At 29.5% G+C, this 19,286-nt stretch overlaps 2 protein-coding genes across 2 annotated transcripts; both read left to right on the top strand.

Annotated features, from left to right (window-relative positions):
• Positions 1-11,053: 11,053 nt before the first annotated feature.
• Positions 11,054-13,952, top strand: LOC130965909 (uncharacterized). Its single transcript, XM_057890666.1, has 4 exons — positions 11,054-11,253; positions 11,849-12,105; positions 12,593-13,050; positions 13,481-13,952. Exons 1-4 carry the CDS (start codon positions 11,153-11,155, stop codon positions 13,742-13,744), a joined length of 1,080 nt encoding a protein of 359 aa, XP_057746649.1. The 5' UTR covers positions 11,054-11,152; the 3' UTR covers positions 13,745-13,952.
• A 2,110-nt stretch (positions 13,953-16,062) lies between these two features.
• Positions 16,063-18,799, top strand: LOC130967205 (uncharacterized). Its single transcript, XM_057892021.1, has 4 exons — positions 16,063-16,242; positions 17,082-17,338; positions 17,559-18,019; positions 18,217-18,799. The coding sequence occupies exons 1-4, from the start codon at positions 16,145-16,147 to the stop codon at positions 18,475-18,477; spliced, it is 1,077 nt and encodes a 358-aa protein (XP_057748004.1). The 5' UTR covers positions 16,063-16,144; the 3' UTR covers positions 18,478-18,799.
• The last annotated feature ends 487 nt before the right edge of the window (positions 18,800-19,286 follow it).

The raw sequence follows: 19,286 nt of genomic DNA, 5'->3' as shown, positions 1-19,286 counted from the left end.
ACTGAACCAATGGAAATTCCGGATGAAGAGGAGGAAGAGATGAATTATTACAATGACACACAAATCACACTGACACAGCCTGTCATTTTTTGACTATATGATCATTCGAATCAATTTTTTACATTGAATCTTGAGACAATGACTTCAAATTGTTTATTTAGTCAAGGAGGCTCTAATGAGGATGGTCCCACAAATGAGTTTGAGATTGGACAATATTATGAAAACAAGGAGGAAGTTATTATGGCAATTAAGACATATAACATTAGGAGGGTTGTGAAGTATAAGATATTACAGAATGACAATTGAAATATGTTGTACAGTGTACCCAGTTTGGGTCTGGTTGTCTATGGAACATACGCATAATTTATCGCCGAAAGCAAGAAAAATGGGAGGTGACGAGATACAATGAACCTCATACTTGCATGCAAACATCAATTGGTCAAAAGCATGGAAGGTTGGACTCAAAGGTGATTGTTCAACACATATTCACAATGGTCAAAGCAAATCCAACCAACAACATAAGGGTTCTGCAAAGAGGTGTGAAGAATCACTTTAATTACAAGACATCTTACAAAAAAATTTGACTTGCAAAACATAGAGTCATTATTAGGATATATAGAGATTGAAAAGAATTATACAACGAACTTTCTTGTTAGTTATTCGTAATGCATATGTAAAAAAAATAAGTCATTCTGATCTCTGATTCTATTTTTTTGTGAGATAACGCAGCCTTTCTATCGTTATCACCGTCTACTACTAATAAAAAGTACTTAATTAGCTGTCACATTAAGGTGATAAATTGACCATTATTTAAATTGATCAAAAAACAATTTGTTTCTAACCAATTTAAATAATGGTCAACTCATTATTTAACATAATAATTAAATATTTTTTTATTATAAATTGACAGTATCAATATTAGAAAGATTACATTATCTTAAAAAAATAAAAACCGAAATAACTTATTTTTAAATTAAAAAAAAATACATTATCTTTTATTAAAATGAGCAGCACCAAGTTAAGTTTTTAATCTACCTTTTCATGTACTAGTAGTTAGTAGAGTAAATAAAATTTAATAACATTGGAAACTGAGATTTAATTAGCTTTAGCCTATAATGGCATGGTTATGGTATGCAAGAGTCAGCCTGTGCTAAAATTTAGGAGCAATCTTTTGCTTTTGATTAAATAATAAATAATCATCTTAACTGCCTATGCATAATATGCACTCAAAGCATAATCATCTTGCTCCCGGCGGGTCTTCATCTCTTTTCAGACCATCCCCCTTTCTTGTCGCTGTTGCTAGAAGCAGAGAGAAAACATCCTTTTTTTTGTTAGAGTTCTAAGAGAGTAGTGTTTTTCATTTTTTTTGTTTTTGGGCCGTTTGGACCCTTTCACCATAAAAAAAAAAAAACTAAATCTTGATAACGATATCAAGTTGCTTGCACCTTTTCTTTTTTCAAAAAAATGCTATGGGTTTTTTTTTTCTATATTCGTCTCACAATAACAAGATATTTTATTTATATTAAAAGAAATACATAAAAATTTTATAATTTTACATGCATATATAAAAATAAGAAAGTACTTTGATACCATATTTTTAGTAAGGGTATCATCAAGAGCAATTTTTTGTGTTTTAGTTTTTAATATAGCTTATGTTTAGTAGTTGTACTTCACAAATGTTTTCTTTATTTTAGTCTAAGTATTTCATAAAATGTGCTATTTAGGTAATTAGGCATTAATCATTAGACATCTATATGTTAGTGTGGGTAGGGTCTGGCCACAAAACTAATTACATACAAAGTACAACGAGCATTTGTTTTAGGTGGTCTCATAGTTACTATTTCTCAAAATGTTATAACTTATAACATACTTTTCTTCAATTCTCATTTATTCAGATGCATATTTTTGCTATTTAAAAAAATTAATATAATATTGCATTTAGAAAAAAGGCGAAGATTGAGAGACTGAAATTAAAAAATAGATACTGAAAGACAAAAATTAAATTAAGTCTTTATATTATATTTGGTATAAATATACTGAATTGAGTTATATCTCAATATTATATTTAATTTAAGATAAATATTGTAAGGTCCCATATCGGTTGAGGAGGGAAATGAAGCATGCCTTATAAGGGTGTAGATATCTCTCCCTAAAATGACGCATTTTGACGAGTGAGTGTGGGGGGCTTCTGCTATTATCCCTATCGTCAAAGGAAAAACCGTGAGACCTTGTGTGTCAAAGCGGACAATATTGTGCTAGCGGATGGTATCAGAGTTGGAGTCCAGATCGATGTGCCAGTGAGGGTGCTGGCTGGGGGTTTTGGCTATCATTCCTATCGTCAAGTGCAAAACCGTGAGGTCTTGTGTGCCAAAACAGACAATATCGTGCTAGCGGGTGGTCTAGACTGTTACATATGGCATGGAAAGTTGTAGACCACTAGATACTTAAACGTGTAATGCGTTATCTGAAGAGAACAAAAGATTACATGCTATAGTAGATGACATTGAAAGGTCATTGAAGATATTTTGTGACAATAAGTCAGCAGTACTATACTCCAACAACAATAAGAGCTTGACAAAATCGAAGCATATAGACATCAAGTTCTTAGTTGTCAAGGAAAAAGTTCAAGAAAAATAAATTTTCATAGAACATATACGAATAGAGTATGTGCTAGTAGACCTATTAACCAAGGAAATAATCTCTAAAGTCTTTCATGAGCACACTGCTCAGACAGATGTCAATATTTGTGATGCCTTAGTTTAGTGAGAGTTTATTTTATACTATATGTCCTATGATAGATATTGAATCATTTTTCTGCATAATTAAGTTGATGGTTTATTTCATGTTATATGAAATGTTCATTTTACAATTGTTGTTTTGTGTTTGATCTCAATAAATTTTTTAAAGTTGGACCAGCTGAAAATAGACATGTATGAGATCACTTGGCATGTAATTTTCATATTACTCATCTAAATTTGATCTATGTCGTTAAGTATATTAGGATGATGATTGTCGTGATTCAATCACGACATTAATGTGATAAAAGTTACGGTGATTCCATATCTAATATATGAGACGGACCAGATTATTAAAGTAATAAGGGAAATAGCATTCAGATGCGCGCATAAAGTTTATAAGATGTAATTATGTCAAAAAAGAATATATGTATAGCCTAAGTGGGAGATTATTAGAAAATTATTTAATTATTTAATTTGTTTGTGACAATCATAGTTGTTAGAACCAAATCGGTGATCGAACCGGTCAGGTCACTGGTTCAATCGTTGGGTTACTGGTTGAACTTGTTGACCCGGTCCTATATAAATAAAAAATAAAAAATAGCAATCTTAAATTCCCTAATTCCTATTTCCTATTCAGCAAGACAGTAACCTTAAAGGCTTAAATAGTTAAATTCACAGCAACCTCTTAAATAGTTAAATTCACAGTACAAGGCCACAAGCATATTCATAATAGAACATACAACATAAAAATATTAGTCATAGCTTCATATTCATAAATTTTTCAACAAGCATATTCAACACAGAACAAATCAACATAACAACATATTTCATAGTTTCAAGCTTTCAACAAGCATATTCATCCCAGAAAATTTAAGTTTTTACAACAGAACAGAACAACTCCTGATGCATCAGTCAAGAAAGTGCAAAATAGAACAACAGAAAATATTGTGAGAACAAATTTTCGCAATAGAATAGAACAACTCCAGAAAAATTGCATTGTTTAGGAAATATTGATTACATACAGAAAAGAACAAGGAAGTATTCAATTTATGCTTATTCTTATGAATTATGATTTTTACAACAGAACAATAAAAAATATATGTATTCAACTTGCATTAGTCAAGGAAGTGCAGAATATATCCTTTCAAGTTTTCACAACAGAATAGAACAAGCATAAGTCATAACAGAAATGCAGAACAACATTATTCATTATTCATAAGTTTTCAACAAGCATAGAGCAGAATTGCAGAAGTGCAAAACATAGGAACTGGAGAACAACATATTCAACTAACCTATTTGACAGAGCAGAAGAGCGAGGCAACGGCAAGGGTGACGGCGCGGCAACGGCGAGCCAACGGCGACGGCGATGAGAGACAGGGACGAAGTGGAGCCGCGGGTCTGTACTTTGTTCTATTTCTTCAGACTTCAGAGTTCAGAATCGGTGTCCGGCGGTGAGACGAAGGAGACGACGGCTGGCGGCGGTGGCTGGGAGTGACATTGACGGAGTGAGGTGAGGTGGTGACGGGTGGGTTCGCCATTAGGAGATTAGCGTTGGAGAAAAGTGGAAAGTGATTGGGGTTTGGGGTACTGTAGCGTATAAGAGCACTTTTCTTTTTTTTTTTTAATAAACCAAAACGACGTCGTTTTGGAAAATGAAGCAAAAAAAAACTTCCAAACCGGTCGGTTGATCAAAAACTGCCGGTTTTCCAGTTTTCATAAAAAATGGCCGGTTCAATTTGGTTTTCAACGGTTCTTTTCTTTATCCGGTCATATCACTCAACCAGACCAGTTAGAGTCCGGTTTACCGGTTTTTCAGTCGAACCGGCCGCTCAGGTCCGGTTTTTACAACTATGGTGGCAATACAGATATTAATTATAATCACAAATTATGTTATTTCAAATTAAATGACTTATATAATGGTGATCTCAATTATTGTTATAAATGCTAAATTGAATAAGTCATAATTACTTTTGATTTAGAATTAGATGAGAATAAAACTAGATATTATCTTTTGCACTTTAGATATATTATCTTTTGAATTTTAGATATATTATGTTTTGAACTTTAGATACTATTTTTATTTTGGTTTTAGAGTTTAATGGATGTCATGGTCAAATATAAATAGTACCTTTAGAGTTTCGGTCTCCAATATACTAAAATCGCCTCAAAAACTCCTTTTCCATCAGAGAAGTTGCAATTCACCCGTCCTATTAGAAATATAGAAGGTTTTGATTAAAGAAGATTGGGATAATCTTTCCATCAATTTTTAATTTTTAATTTCTAATTTTTGTAAATAAAAATACGCTTTCACATTATGATATATTTTTAGTGATTCAATATGAATGATTTAGATTAATAAAATAATTTATTTCAACAAGCTAAACTCTAATTATTACTACTACTTATAAAAAGTTTGTTAAATTGATTAATTATCATATACAAATATTAATTATGAAAAACACTCACATACATATTAAAATAATAGATAAAATATAGATAATATTTATTGGAAAAAAACCGCATATTAAGTTTTCTCTTTCTCTTTTTAGGCTTGCAATATGTAGAGTAACAAACACCATTAATTATAGCTACTATTAAGTATTAAATTTGGCAGCAAAAGTTAAAAATGCATTGGTTATAGTCTTATCTTATAGACTTATAGTGGTAAGCTAACACTGAACACCCTATACATGTGACATTTATGTTTCGCTTCTCTTGGATGTTGGAATTAACAGCAATTATTTATTTATTTCATGTATTAAGTGACCAAACTACATTAATTATGTTGTTAGTGCTGGTCCCTTCCTTTATTTTAAGCTCTTTCAATTATACATAAACTCTACATGTTATACTTAAGTTTTTTTTTAATTTCATTCATCCATCATTTTTTATTCAAAAATACTATTTATATATTAAAATTAACCACTAATATTAATTACTATATATTTATATATAAATATATGTTATTTAATTTATTTTTAATATATATTTTATATTAATAACTAATTTTACTGTATATTTATTATTTAATCTAAAATTCTAAATCGATCCCTATCTATTTTGATATATGTATGTTTCAGTCCCTGATTAAGAATCGAAAATGACATTTACTTAAAGTAGATAGAGACTGAAACGTACATATATCAAAGTAGATATTGACCGATTTGAGTTTTTAAATTTTTTAAAAGATGGAAAATCTATCGGACAAATAATTAGAGACCAAAAAATATTTATTCTGATATTTTTTTATTGGTTTGGTTAGTAGGATTTTCAAAGGAAATAAAAACTAACAATTTTTTATTTATCAATAGATGCATTAAAGTTTAAAATTTTTAATTTATCAATACAAAATTGATCTCTTAGAAGCTTCAACAAGTGTCTTTTTATCTCTAGAAAATCTGATTGTCAAGAAAGACAAGATATCTGAGAACACAAATGTAAACCTTGGTGACATTTTTTCTACTAATCTATCTAGCCTTATTATTAGAAGAGTTCTCAAACACTCTATTTGATAAATTAAATATCTCAAAATATAAAATATAACTATTAATAATAAACAATAATAAATATTTGTGTCTCCACCGTGGTATCAGAATATTTCTATATACCGAATAAAAAAGTTCTAACATACACAAAATATAGAGATAGAATATTCTATCTTTCTCCAATTGTACCACTTTGTTTTGCCTTTAGGCATTTTTGCACGTCGAAGTAAAGCAAATGAGAAATTCTTTGTACTAATTTATTATTGTAATGAAATATCAATGTTTGCTAAAAAATAAAATAAAATAATATCCACGAGGAGGTGTAGCATAAAATTTTCTATTTTTATATGGTGTGTGTGTTGTTGGAAAAATTTAAAAATTTATCGTTTTTTTATTATACTTTCTTGTCCTGCCAGCTATTCTAAGTATATATGCATGTGTGCATGTCCAAGTTATCTGCTTTAATTAGACAATGTTATTTCAAAAACCAAATTATGATTTTAGCAAATAAATTTCTTTTATCTTATCCACTAAGTATCTGTCATCATCCGTCTAGTTTTAAAATTAATTATATCAATATCAACTATTATATTAAAATGAAATAAAGAAAATACTTAGTCTCTTTGCATAAAATTTGTGTTACTTTTCGATTGAGGGATAAGAAAGTTACACATTTAAAAAAAAATTATTTACCAAATCATAACGCGATTACAAAATTCAACACTCCATTATGTTATTAATTTGAATAATTAAAAATAAGAATAATTATCTAAATTAGTTCTTAAAAATTATAAAAATAAATATTTTAGTCTTTAAAAAAATTAATACATAAAAATATTCTTAAAATTTTATTCTAACAAATAAATCAATTTTCATTTTTTTTTGGTGGAGTAATTACTTAAATTAGTCTCCAAATATTTTTAAAACGGATATTTTAGTCTAAAAAAAATTAATATACAAATCAATTTCTAACGTTTTTTTCTGTCAGACATAACAATTTTTCATCTATTTTTAGATATAGTTCACTAATGGAGAATGCAAATTTGACACACTCTTTTTTGTTAATATGATTTTTGCACACATGACAAATCAAAGAAAAATAATATGTATATGCAACATGAATGTGTATGTTAAGTTAATCTAATTATGAAGTAAAAATTTAGTTAGTTTTTTGAATTAATTGATAATTTAATGATCAAGTTAAGATTCAAATAAAAATAGAAGAATAACTTTGACTATACTTAATTCCTAGTTATCACACCAAGTTAAGTTATATTAAATACAAAAATATTAAAAGTTCCAACCTTTAATTTTTTATAGAATAATCTCTAACAACTTTATTGAATAATAATAATAATAATAATAATAATAATAATAATAATAATAATAATAATAATAATAATAATAATAATCAATAAAATTATTAGAAACTATTTTACAAGAAATTGAAGGTTGATTGAAACTATTTGATATCTTGTATTTAATATAACTTAGTTTAGCATGATAGCTAGAAATTAAATATAATCAAAGTTATTCTCCTATTTTCACTTGAATCTCAATTTGATCATTAAATTATCAATTAATTCAAAAAATTAACTGACTCTCTATTTCATAATTAGACTAATTTAACATATACATCTATGTGGCACATACACATTATTTTTTTTTAATTTATAATGTGTGCAGAAACTATGTTAATAAAAAAAAGTGTGTCAAATTTGGATTTTCCATTAGTGAATTATATCAAATAAAAAATGAAAGACTAAGATATTTATATCTAATAGAAAAAAATATTGAGAATTGATATGTATATTAATTTTTTTTGAAGACTAAGATATTTACTATTAAAATCTTGGGACTGATTTGGATAATTACTTCGTCAAAAAATAAACTAGAGACTGATTTATCTGTCGAAATAAAATTTTAGAGATATTTTTATATATTAATTTTTTAAAAAAATTAAAATATCTATTTTTAAATTTTTTAAGAATTAATTTAGATAACTACTCTAAAAATAATTATCCCATTTAGTTTCTAAAAGCTATTTAGAAAAAAATTCTAAGCTGAAAATGAAATGCATCACAAATCTCATCATATCAAGTGTAAAAGCTATATATATGGCTTGATAGTTTAGTCTAATATCTTTCCTGAGATTTATATGAATATAGTTTAGGATTTGAAGTTTCATACATCTATCGGTATACAAATATTTTATATATTAAATTATAATTTTGTCCTTTAAAATATTCAATTTCAGGTAACATGATTGTCAAAAAGTTTTTTTTTTTATTAGTTAATGACATCCAGACATACACTAAGACAAAATTCAAAATCTTGACTTTTTTCCATTCCCCCTTTCCCATTGTTTGCCATCGTTCATAGAAAAAAAAAGAAGACCTTTTTTAAGAAAAATATATCTCTTTATATTTAATATATTTTTCGGATAAAATTAATTTTCAAGAATTATAATGTTATTTTTTCGCTTAAGTACCATTTTATTAAGTGTTTGTTTGGACGTTATTATTTTAATAAAAAAATTTTTTTAATGAAAAAAATCTTTTTTTTTATTTTAACCTGTTTGACAAATTTTTAGTAGTAAAAATAAAGTACTAAAAAATAAAAAAATATTTTTTAAAAAAATGTAATTTATATCTTTTTTAAAAGATTTTTTAAAAAAATATTTTTTATGTAATAAATAAATAAATAAGTACTTTTATATCGTTATATCCAAACATAATTAATAGATAAAAAATCTTTTTGTATGAGATATCTAAACATAAAATTATTTTTACTTTTTCATAAGATCTTTAAAAAAAAATAACTTAATTTTTTTTTTTAAAAGCTCACTTAAACAAGTTTTAACAAGAGTTGAACTAATAATTTATTCTATTTTAATTTATACATATATTATTTTATCCGTTAAATTTGTTTAATAATAGCATATATTTAATGAATTAAAATGACAAATATATATGAATACATCTCACACATTTGTCGAAACATATTTATTATTTTGGATAACAATTCATATCGTTACATAAATAATAGTTATTTTTGTTAATACAATATTATTTAATTAAATATATATATAAAATAGTTTTATATCATGAGTAAATCAAAATTAATATATATTAAAAAAAAGTTATATATCAAATTTGTGGTTTTGTTATATATATGTGTTGAATTTTACGTATTTTTTATAAAGTAATATGTAATTTATTCTGTGTAATGTGCTATTTTTTAATTGGTTATTAGATTAATCATAATTAGACTATTTTATAATTAAATTAATTTTTAAAATAGATAATTATGCAAATTTTTAAACTATTAACAATTGAAATATGGCTTTTTTTTTTCTCAAATCATTTTTAGAAGATGTATCTTAATTCTCTGTAATGACTTTCGGCCTTTTACTCTTCTCCCATTCCTTCATCCTCTAAAGTAGTACCGTCTCGTTGATTGTAATCAAATTATAAGTCAATTGAATAACTAAAAAAAACTGATAAGGAGTTTCAAAAACGTAGAGAAGAGAGAAAATTAACTTGTTCAAGCACGACAAAACAGACTCTGGCCAGGGGTGACAGCAGCGACGGATGAGGACGCGAGGACGCAGAGCAGGGAGACACAAACGCGACGGCGCAAGACACATCGGAGCTGACGAGACGAATCAGAGGAGCCAGCGATCGTGGCTTCTGAACTCTAGAGTTCGGCCGTTCGAGACTTCAGGAGAGGTTGACTGGTGAAGAAAAGTTGCTAAGTGACATTGAGAGAGAACGAGGAAGCAGAATTTAGGATTAGAGCCACAAAAATAGTTTCTAATTTTTAATAAATTATACATTTACTTCTTTTATAAGTTTAATTTTGATGCACAGTATATATATAAGTTTAATTTTGATGTATAGTATAAAGCGTTTTACACAGTTGTACAATTATATCCGTTTTGTTGGATGATCATTCACGCGGTCAATATGAAAGATAGTTATTTTTAGGATAAAAAATCCTAAACGGCCCTGACAATTACTTCGAAAGATAACGAGATACTTTGATGGGACTAATTATTCCTGTGTCAAAAAAAAGTCAATGTTATTTTTTTGGCATATGGGCTAATCAGTTCCTAAAAAAAGAAGATCAGGGTCGGGTTGAGTATTTTTTTTAGGTCTCGTAGTTCTTTTGAGGTAATTGTTAGAGAACGGGTGGGATATTCACTCTATTAATATCGTTACGTAATTAAATACACATGTAAAACTACTTTATACTCAAAATGTATCAAAATTAAATTTATATATATAGATACACTAATAGTGTAAAATATTTTATACAATTATATTTTTCTTTGGACTTTAAAGCCCGTTGTTAATAAAAAAAATTGTGTAATTATATTCGTCTTTTTAATGACTATTCACACTATCAACTAAAATAGAATAAATAGTCAAATTTGCCCCTAAAAAATTATTCATTCTCTAAATTGGTCATGAAAAGAATTTTTAATTAAATTTATCTTTTAAAAATTTTAATTTAATTATGTTAGTTTTTCTGTCACTTTTTTTTGTTAGAATTCCTTAATTTGGAATTGATTTAATACAATTTTATAAACTAATCATATTAATAGTCAATTGGAATTATTAAGTGTGTATTGCGATATTACTTAACTTATTACATCAACAAAATAAAAGTGAGAGATTGACTAATATAACTAATTCTAAAGAAGAAATTTGATTTAAAAAAATTTTGGTAACTAATTTAAAAAACTAATAATTTTTCAAAAACTAATTTAAATCATTAAAATAATAGTTTTTCTTTACCAAAATTAAATTGTTATTATTATGATGATATATGAGTTGGCTTTTGGGCATGACAATTGGCAAATTGGCATGGGAGGTGTAGCAGATAAATTAGAGGTGTGATTGATGGATTGAACTCGGAAGCGAAATGGAAACGGGAAAGAGAGTGGTCATCATCGGAGGTGGCGTTGCTGGTTCCCTCCTCGCTAAATCCATCCAATTCCATGCCTATGTCACTCTCATTGATCCGTACATTCTTCCTTCCAACTTTTTCTAATTCCTTTTCTCCCTCTTTAATTATGTTTCTTCAGATTTTAGCTAACTGCTGCACTAGTTCCTTCCTTTAAGGTTTTTTAGGTTTATGTAAGAGAGACCGGGGTTTAGCGGTTTTACAATGTGTGCTTTTTCTTTTTCATTTTTTTTTTGTCCTTTTAGGTCAAGTTTTGGGTAGTATCGAAAGATCAGAAATTTCAAATCAGTGAATCAAGTTGGTCCTCATTGATGTCACGTGTTATCATCTAACTAAGTGTTCTTCTTATGACACAAAATGCAGTGATGATGAGACACAAGACATGGGGAAAGAAATTGTTCCCTTTGGTTTCAATTTTCTATGGACAGAATATAGGGAAAAAATGTATCTATCTTCCAATGTCTTTGTAATTTATTCCTAGAAGAACTTCCCGGATTCTAAAGTTTCAAGTTTGATGTTGATAGATGATACTAATTAGGGTGTTGTTATTGTTGTTGCAATATGGTTGAATTGGGCTTTACATGCGCATTGTGACATTGTAGTTTTTGTTGCTGTTATTTTGTCATGAATTGAGTGCAATTGAATTGAATCCAGGAAGGAGTATTTTGAGATTCCATGGGCATGCTTGAGGGCAATGGTTGAGCCACCCTTTGCGGAGAGGACGTTGATCAACCATGCAGAGTACCTCACCAATGCCAAAATTATTGTATCCAGTGCTGTCAATGTAACCGACACGGAAGTGTTTACTGCCGATGGCCACCAGATTGTCTATGACTATCTTGTTATTGCCACTGGCCATTCAGATCCTGTCCCTAAGTCTAGGACTGAAAGACTTAACGAGTACACCAAAGGTAAATTTTTGAACCATATATCTTTATCAAGAAGTTTTTTTTTTGGTTGCCCACGGTATCCCCTAACCTGACAAGTCAAGAACTAATCTGTCACGGATCTGAGCTCCATTTGAGGGTCTGCCGCTGGCCAATGGGTTGCTGTATGCACAAGGCGGGATTTGAACTTAAGCGGACGAGTGAGCTAACCACTCGACCAACCCAAGTTGGTTATCTTTATCAAGAAGTTATGCACTTAAAACTGAGTCTACATCTACGACAAACATCATGTTTCTAGGCTACTGTCTTTGGATTAGCTACAAGGGGTTTATTGTGTGATATGAATAAATGATAAACAAATGAACAAAAGGAACATGGTGGAACTCTGTTACAGGATTATAGGTCATTTTGCCTTGTGCGAATGTTCTTGTAGAATGGGTTTTAACCATGTGATGATTCATTGATTTGGTGTAGCTAGTGGTTGATTTATGAAGTTCTTTTACTCTGGCAGAAAACGAGAAGATAAAATCTGCTCGCTCCATTCTGATTGTTGGAGGAGGTCCCACTGGTGTGGAACTTGCAGGAGAGATAGCAGTTGATTTTCCGGATAAGAAGCTTACGCTAGTGCATAAGGGAACAAGGCTAATGGAATTTATAGGGGCAAAAGCTTCTGATAAGGCTCTCAAATGGTTGAAATCGAAGAATGTCGAGGTAAAACTTGAGCAATCAGTTGATCTGAACTCTGCTGTGGATGGAGGACAACACAGGATTTATCAAACTTCTCTCGGAGAGACCATTGAGGCAGATTGTCATTTCTTATGCGTAGGGAAACCGCTTGCTACAGCATGGCTTAGGGAAACTGTGTTGAAAAATGACTTGGATCATCAAGGAAGGATTAAGGTAGACGAACATCTGAGAGTGAAGGGTCAGGACAACATTTTTGCAATCGGGGATATTACGGATGTTCCGGTAAGCGCTTACCTTACCAAAGTTTTACATATATTCTAAATCACACGCTAAGATAACAAACAACAATTTACTTATTCTTACTCTTTCTTTTCCTTTTCCTTTTCATGTTCTGTATTCATCTTTAGGTTAGGATGAGATATCATACTTTATTGCCGGAATTTTCTCTAGTGTTGAAGACTTGAAGTTCTTCTACTAGTAACTAAAATTAATGTATTGATGTACACCAAGCATACTGTTTACATTGAATTTTGAAAAGGGACATCTTTGCATACCTATAGATTTATGTGATTGTGCACTTGTGTTACTTTAGGTAAGAGTCTCTTTGATTTTGTCCCAAGTAAATTACTTCTGTTGCTGAAGATATGCGGCATTTTCGATTTCACTACAAGTCAATCTGATAGGAAGTTCATTAATGTCCATCTTACAACAGGAAATCAAGCAGGGGTTTTTGGCACATAAGCAGGCCGAAATGGTAGCAAAGAACTTGAAGCTAACAATGGAGGCAGGAACAGAATGTATGAATAGGATGGACACTTACAAGCCGCATTCGGCATTGGCAATCGTCTCACTTGGGCGGAAAGAAGCGGTGGCACAACTTCCCTTCATGACAATGAGTGGAAGAATCCCTGGCATTATCAAGTCTGGAGACTTATTTGTAGGTAAAACAAGAAAACAGATGGGACTCAATCCTTAAAATAATGGTTCTTCATGTTATATGAACATGCTGTGTGTACAAAATCAATATACATATTTTCAGTTTGTAATTTCCTCAATAGAAATTAAGAATTTATTTGTACCATATTGTACCAAATATTTATACAAACAGTGTTTAACTTTCATGAGATGTATAATTATGTAAGTTGGAAGCAGGATATGGATTTTACTATTTAATTGTTGTATCATTGACAAAACTATATGTTTGAATAGAATTGATTGCATGATTATTATTTGATGTATCTCTCCCACCTAACTGGTAAAGGAGTTAATTTGTTTTTTGTTTGTATTAGTTGATTTTGTGTTCAAAATATTTATATCTTATATGCTCTTCTTACATATCTCAATTTCTTTTCTGCATAATTTGGGTGGGAATTCAGTCATGTTTGTCTCATCTTACTTTCTTATGTCACACCTAACCAAACTTCATATTAATAGTGGGATGTGTACCCTTTTTTTTTTTTATGGATTTTCTATCTTCCATGTTCCATTTGTTTATCAATTTGATTGATGAATTCTAACTTGGCGTGGAGGATTCAATATGGTATATTGAATATTTGAATCAGAGATATTTAGAAAAAAGAAAGAAAAAATAATCTAATGATTATAATAACATAAGATACATTAGTTAGAGGGAAAAACGTTGAGAATTTTTTATTCGTTTGCATTTTTAAGGTTATGGACTTTAGGTATTTATAGTTTTTACCTCTCACTTTTATCAACTATCCTTTCAAGCTTGCCCTATATACATTTTTTCTTTTCTTTTCTTGATTTCATTTTTTATAATATAAAATTCAGAAAATAAAGAATATTGGAGATGAAACTAAACAGGCCTGCTGGTTGGTTCTAGAAGAATCTGGAAAGCTCTTAGGAACAAAAGATTCCATAAAGCTCTTTGTCACTAATATTATGCCGGACAAAACTGAGTGAGAAGCCAACATTTTCGTGATGACCCTTCAACGTGTTACATTTGGTTACAGCTAAGAAACTTAGATTATCAACAAACAAAGAATTAGAATAAACATTTAAAAATATATTTCTTTGATTACAGCTAAGAAACGAAGATCATCAACAACGAAACAAAGAATTAGAATAAACAAAACTATATATAACCTTCTAAGACAAACTAGCTTTGATCCTGTAGTTACTAGTTCACAAATGAATATTTATACCGCAAAAAGAGAGAGAATTTTACTACATGATTTGGATGATAGAGGTAAAAAAAAATAATAATAACAATAATAAAAGTGACAAAGGGATAAGATTCATAATAAAACCAATTACAACCTATCTAGTTGAAAATTGTAATGGCCTAATGGAGGAGAAAAGTCAATTTTCCACGTTATTATTAGTAGTCAAATGCTAATGAAAGCGATGGATTATAATCTTATCCTAAATAAATTGGATATAGACCAAACCAAATAAAATAATTCTGAGTTTGAAATAGGATATTAACAAGTGGGAAATGGATTATTTCTTTCATGCTTACTTATGGAGGTATTCCTTTTCTTTTTCTTTCCAAAGAAGTTTTCTGTTCTACTAAGATGATCCTAGAATCTTGACGCCACCATGCGATCACAATTATATATATATTTAATATTTCACAAATAATATTGACAATTATCTTAATATTATTATTAATTGAAAACGAATGATTATAAGAGAACACGTATTGAATAGTTTCAAAAGGCATGTTAGTTTATCTTTTCACATCGGATCATGCCACATTTTAGGTCCCATTAGAAAGAAAAGATTAATGTTTGAAAATTAAACCAGCCAATTGGTTTAGGAAAAACCAGAGGCTTAGAGATATAAATTTTCTTTTGAGAGGTTTAACAATTTAATTAATATAATAAAATGATATCTTTATGTACAAAATAGACATCTTTAAAGAAAACATTTTTAATCAACTTACCATGTTAATAGTTACTATTCAAATAATTTAAGAGAGAAAAAAGATCATATGTAATATGATTTGATTATAATATTTTTTCGTATAAGAATTCTTATATAACAAGCTACAATGCAGGCTGGCAAAATAGACTATTTTCTCTTAATTTATTATTATTATTTTTTTAATTCTCCCACAGGAAAATGTATCTTGATCATGAAACATGATTTTTGAATATTATATTATTGGGCTATTTTTCTTTTAACATTCAGTGGAGACACCTCAATAAGGTTGTGGGAAGTTGACCCTATGGTTTTATTTGTTTTGTCCTTGGTAGTTGTTTACGTCCAAATTCAACATGACACCATTTTTAATTTACTTTGATGATTGATGCAGTGACGCATGACATCTATATATTTAGTTCCCTTTATCCTCTTTTGAGAGAAGAACACAACAATCATTACAAAGTTTTGAACTTTTGAAACAAAAATGGCTGAGAAGAAAGTTGTGATAGTAGGTGGGGGTGTTGCTGGTGCTATTCTTGCATATACTCTTCAGCATCAAGCAAGTGTCACTCTTATTGATCCGTGAGTTCTGTCTTTTTATATGTTCTTGCAAAATCCACCTTGTCTTTGTAGTTTAATCAAGTGTTTTTTTTTTTGTTTTGTTGTTTACCAATAATGATGTCTTGTTATGTAGAAACATGAACTGTGAATGGTTCTCTCTTGTCCTACTGTTTCTACTCTTTCTCTTAGGAGGAACAAAGATGTTGACAGAAATCAAACAGAAAGTAATCACATAAATTGATCTCATTGAATTTCTTAACAAGTTTTTATTCTCTAGAAGTTTTTTAAAATTATTTTTGTCAAATAGATTAGTTCTTTTATCGTTTTTAATCAAATTTTTAATATGCGTGTTAGACAAGTAAATTCTTGATAAATTTTAGAAAAATGTTAGAAGATCATCAAAATTTATTATTTTTTATCATCACTTAACAATTAGCAATTTCTTTAATTTAATAATCTACCAATATACTTTATTCCATATTTTTAAATATTGATGGTTAACTGATGACTAAAAATAATAAATTTTTATAATTCTTTAGAATTCTCTTTAATTTTATTATAAGACAATGAAGTAAAAAATACTGTCTAAGATAAATTAATCCCTTTTAAAATGATAAAATGATCAAATCTGACGGAAGTAATTTTCGAAGACTTTTAAAGAATAAAATTTTGTCGGATACTAAAATATCTTATCTAAAAATTTTCTTAACATCAACTCGAGTGTTTATTCTTAAATAGAAAAATTGTGTTTTTGTCCTTTATTTTTACATTTGCTTGTTATTCTCTAAAGAGTATGTTCTGAAAGAATCAAAGAAAGGAGACATTTAAATTGATGTAATGGTTGCATTGACCTAACACAGAAAGGAGTATTTTGAGATTCCATGGGCTGGGTTGAGAGCATTGGTGGAACCATCATTTGCAGAGAGGATATTGATCAACCACAGAGATTACTTCAAGAAAGGTGAGCTTGTTGTGTCCTCTGCTGCCTCAATTTCTGAAACAGAAGTTGTCACACAAGATGGCACCCATGTTGCCTATGACTACCTTGTTATTGCCACTGGCCACTCAGAACCTCTCCCCAAAACCAGGGCTCAAAGACTTGACCAATACAAAGCAGGTAACACTTTGAGACACAACTTTTTCTTTAGGAATACCTCTCATTTTATTAGACTTCAAAATTCAAATGCTATTATTTATTGGTGTGTTCATTTCTAATCAAAATTCAAGCATATAATAACTTGCTCTAGTGCTATTTTTGGATTATGTATTGTGTCAATGCTTTTTCAAGGTATATATCTATTTGATTTTATTGATTAAAGTTGTTTCTCCACTGGCAGGAAATGAAAAGATAAAGTCCTCAGACTCAATCTTGATTGTTGGTGGAGGTCCAACAGGGGTGGAGCTGGCGGCCGAGATCGCCGTCGATTTCCCAGAGAAGAAGGTGACCATAGTCCACAAAGGGTCAAGGTTGCTAGAATACATTGGTACAAAAGCTTCAAGGAAGACACTGAAGTGGCTCAAATCAAAGAAAGTTGATGTGAAATTGGAACAATCTGTGGAGTTGGATAATGATAACAACTCTGCAGAAGGAAATAAGACATATCAAACTTCAGGTGGTGAGACAATAGAAGCAGATTCCCATTTTGTGTGTATAGGGAAACCTGTTGGTTCTGCATGGCTTAGAGAAACTATATTGAAGGATGATTTGGATGATGAAGGAAGGATCAAAGTTGATGAATACTTGAGAGTTAAGGGAAAGGCCAACATTTTTGCAATTGGAGATATTACAGATATCAAAGTAAGTCATCATTTTATACTTTCTAAAACTAGGAACAGAAAGCATATATCTTTGTTTCTTTGTATTTGTCATATTGAGATGCCAAATATAAACTCTTTTACATTGTCAACTTGTTTGTTTGAGTAAATTATAGCAATTTAGATGTCTTAGAAAGAAAATAAAATGAATTGAAATGTGGTGTTGATGTGAAATTGCAGGAAATCAAACAAGGGATGTTTGCAAGTGCTCAAGGTGTATTAGTTGCCAAGAACTTGAAGGTGTTGATAGAAGGAAGTGGCAAAGAACCTAAATTGGGAACATACAAGGCACAAGCACCAATGTCCATAGTTTCACTTGGAAGGAAACATGGGGTTGCTCAGTTTCCATTCATGACAATTCTTGGAAGGTTCCCTGGCATGATCAAATCAGGGGACTTGTTTGTTGGTAAAAAAAGAAAGGAATTAGGACTTGCAGCCTAATAATTATATTATTATTATTATTGTTGTTGTTGTTGGGTCATGCATTTGTTTATATATTTGTGTTTTAATTTGTATTATTCTCTTAATACCAATGTGCATGTAGTGTTTCTTGTTCTTTCATAATTTTGATGTTGTATAGTGTTGTTACTTTGAATATTGGATCCAAAATCTGGATAACAAACAAGTGCATGTTATTATGATTTTTTAAAAAAATCTATTACATATGTTTTTTCATCTTATTTTCCCATTAAGCATCTTATTTATATATGGTAGAACCTTCTTCAATCTTACATACGAAATCTTATGAGCTATTCTTGATTAATTTACCTTGCTTTAGAGTTATTAGCAGCTAAGTAGTTAACCTTTTTTTTTTAAATGAATTCTTAAAGCACTTCCAATGGGCCTATTTAAGAGTCCTTCTTCCATCATGTATGGTTCTTTATAACATTTTTTACCATTGGTAAAGTTGGTTTCAGTTGAGGAAGCAGAGTCCCTCTAAAAAGGGACTAGGGATAACCAATGTATACTTGCCTCATGTGGCTAATTTTTTTTTGGTAGGAGTGGAATGAGTGATATACTTAAATATTTTTACTTTTAGTATTTTTTATAACTGTGAGAGGTACACAAATTAGACCTTTTGATTTGTGTTTAAAAAATATTAGAAAAATTTGAGGTACATAAATCGAATCCTATGATGTGTATACTTAAAAAATTTTTTAAACACAAATTGGAGGGTTCGAATACAAAAATGAAAAGATTCGATTTATGTATAAAAAAATCGGACGTTCTGGTTTTTTTTCTTTTAAAAA

The sequence above is a fragment of the Arachis stenosperma genome, chromosome 3 (assembly GCF_014773155.1).
Source record: "Arachis stenosperma cultivar V10309 chromosome 3, arast.V10309.gnm1.PFL2, whole genome shotgun sequence".
NCBI lineage: Eukaryota > Viridiplantae > Streptophyta > Magnoliopsida > Fabales > Fabaceae > Arachis > Arachis stenosperma.
This window is presented reverse-complemented; position numbering and strand designations above follow the sequence as displayed.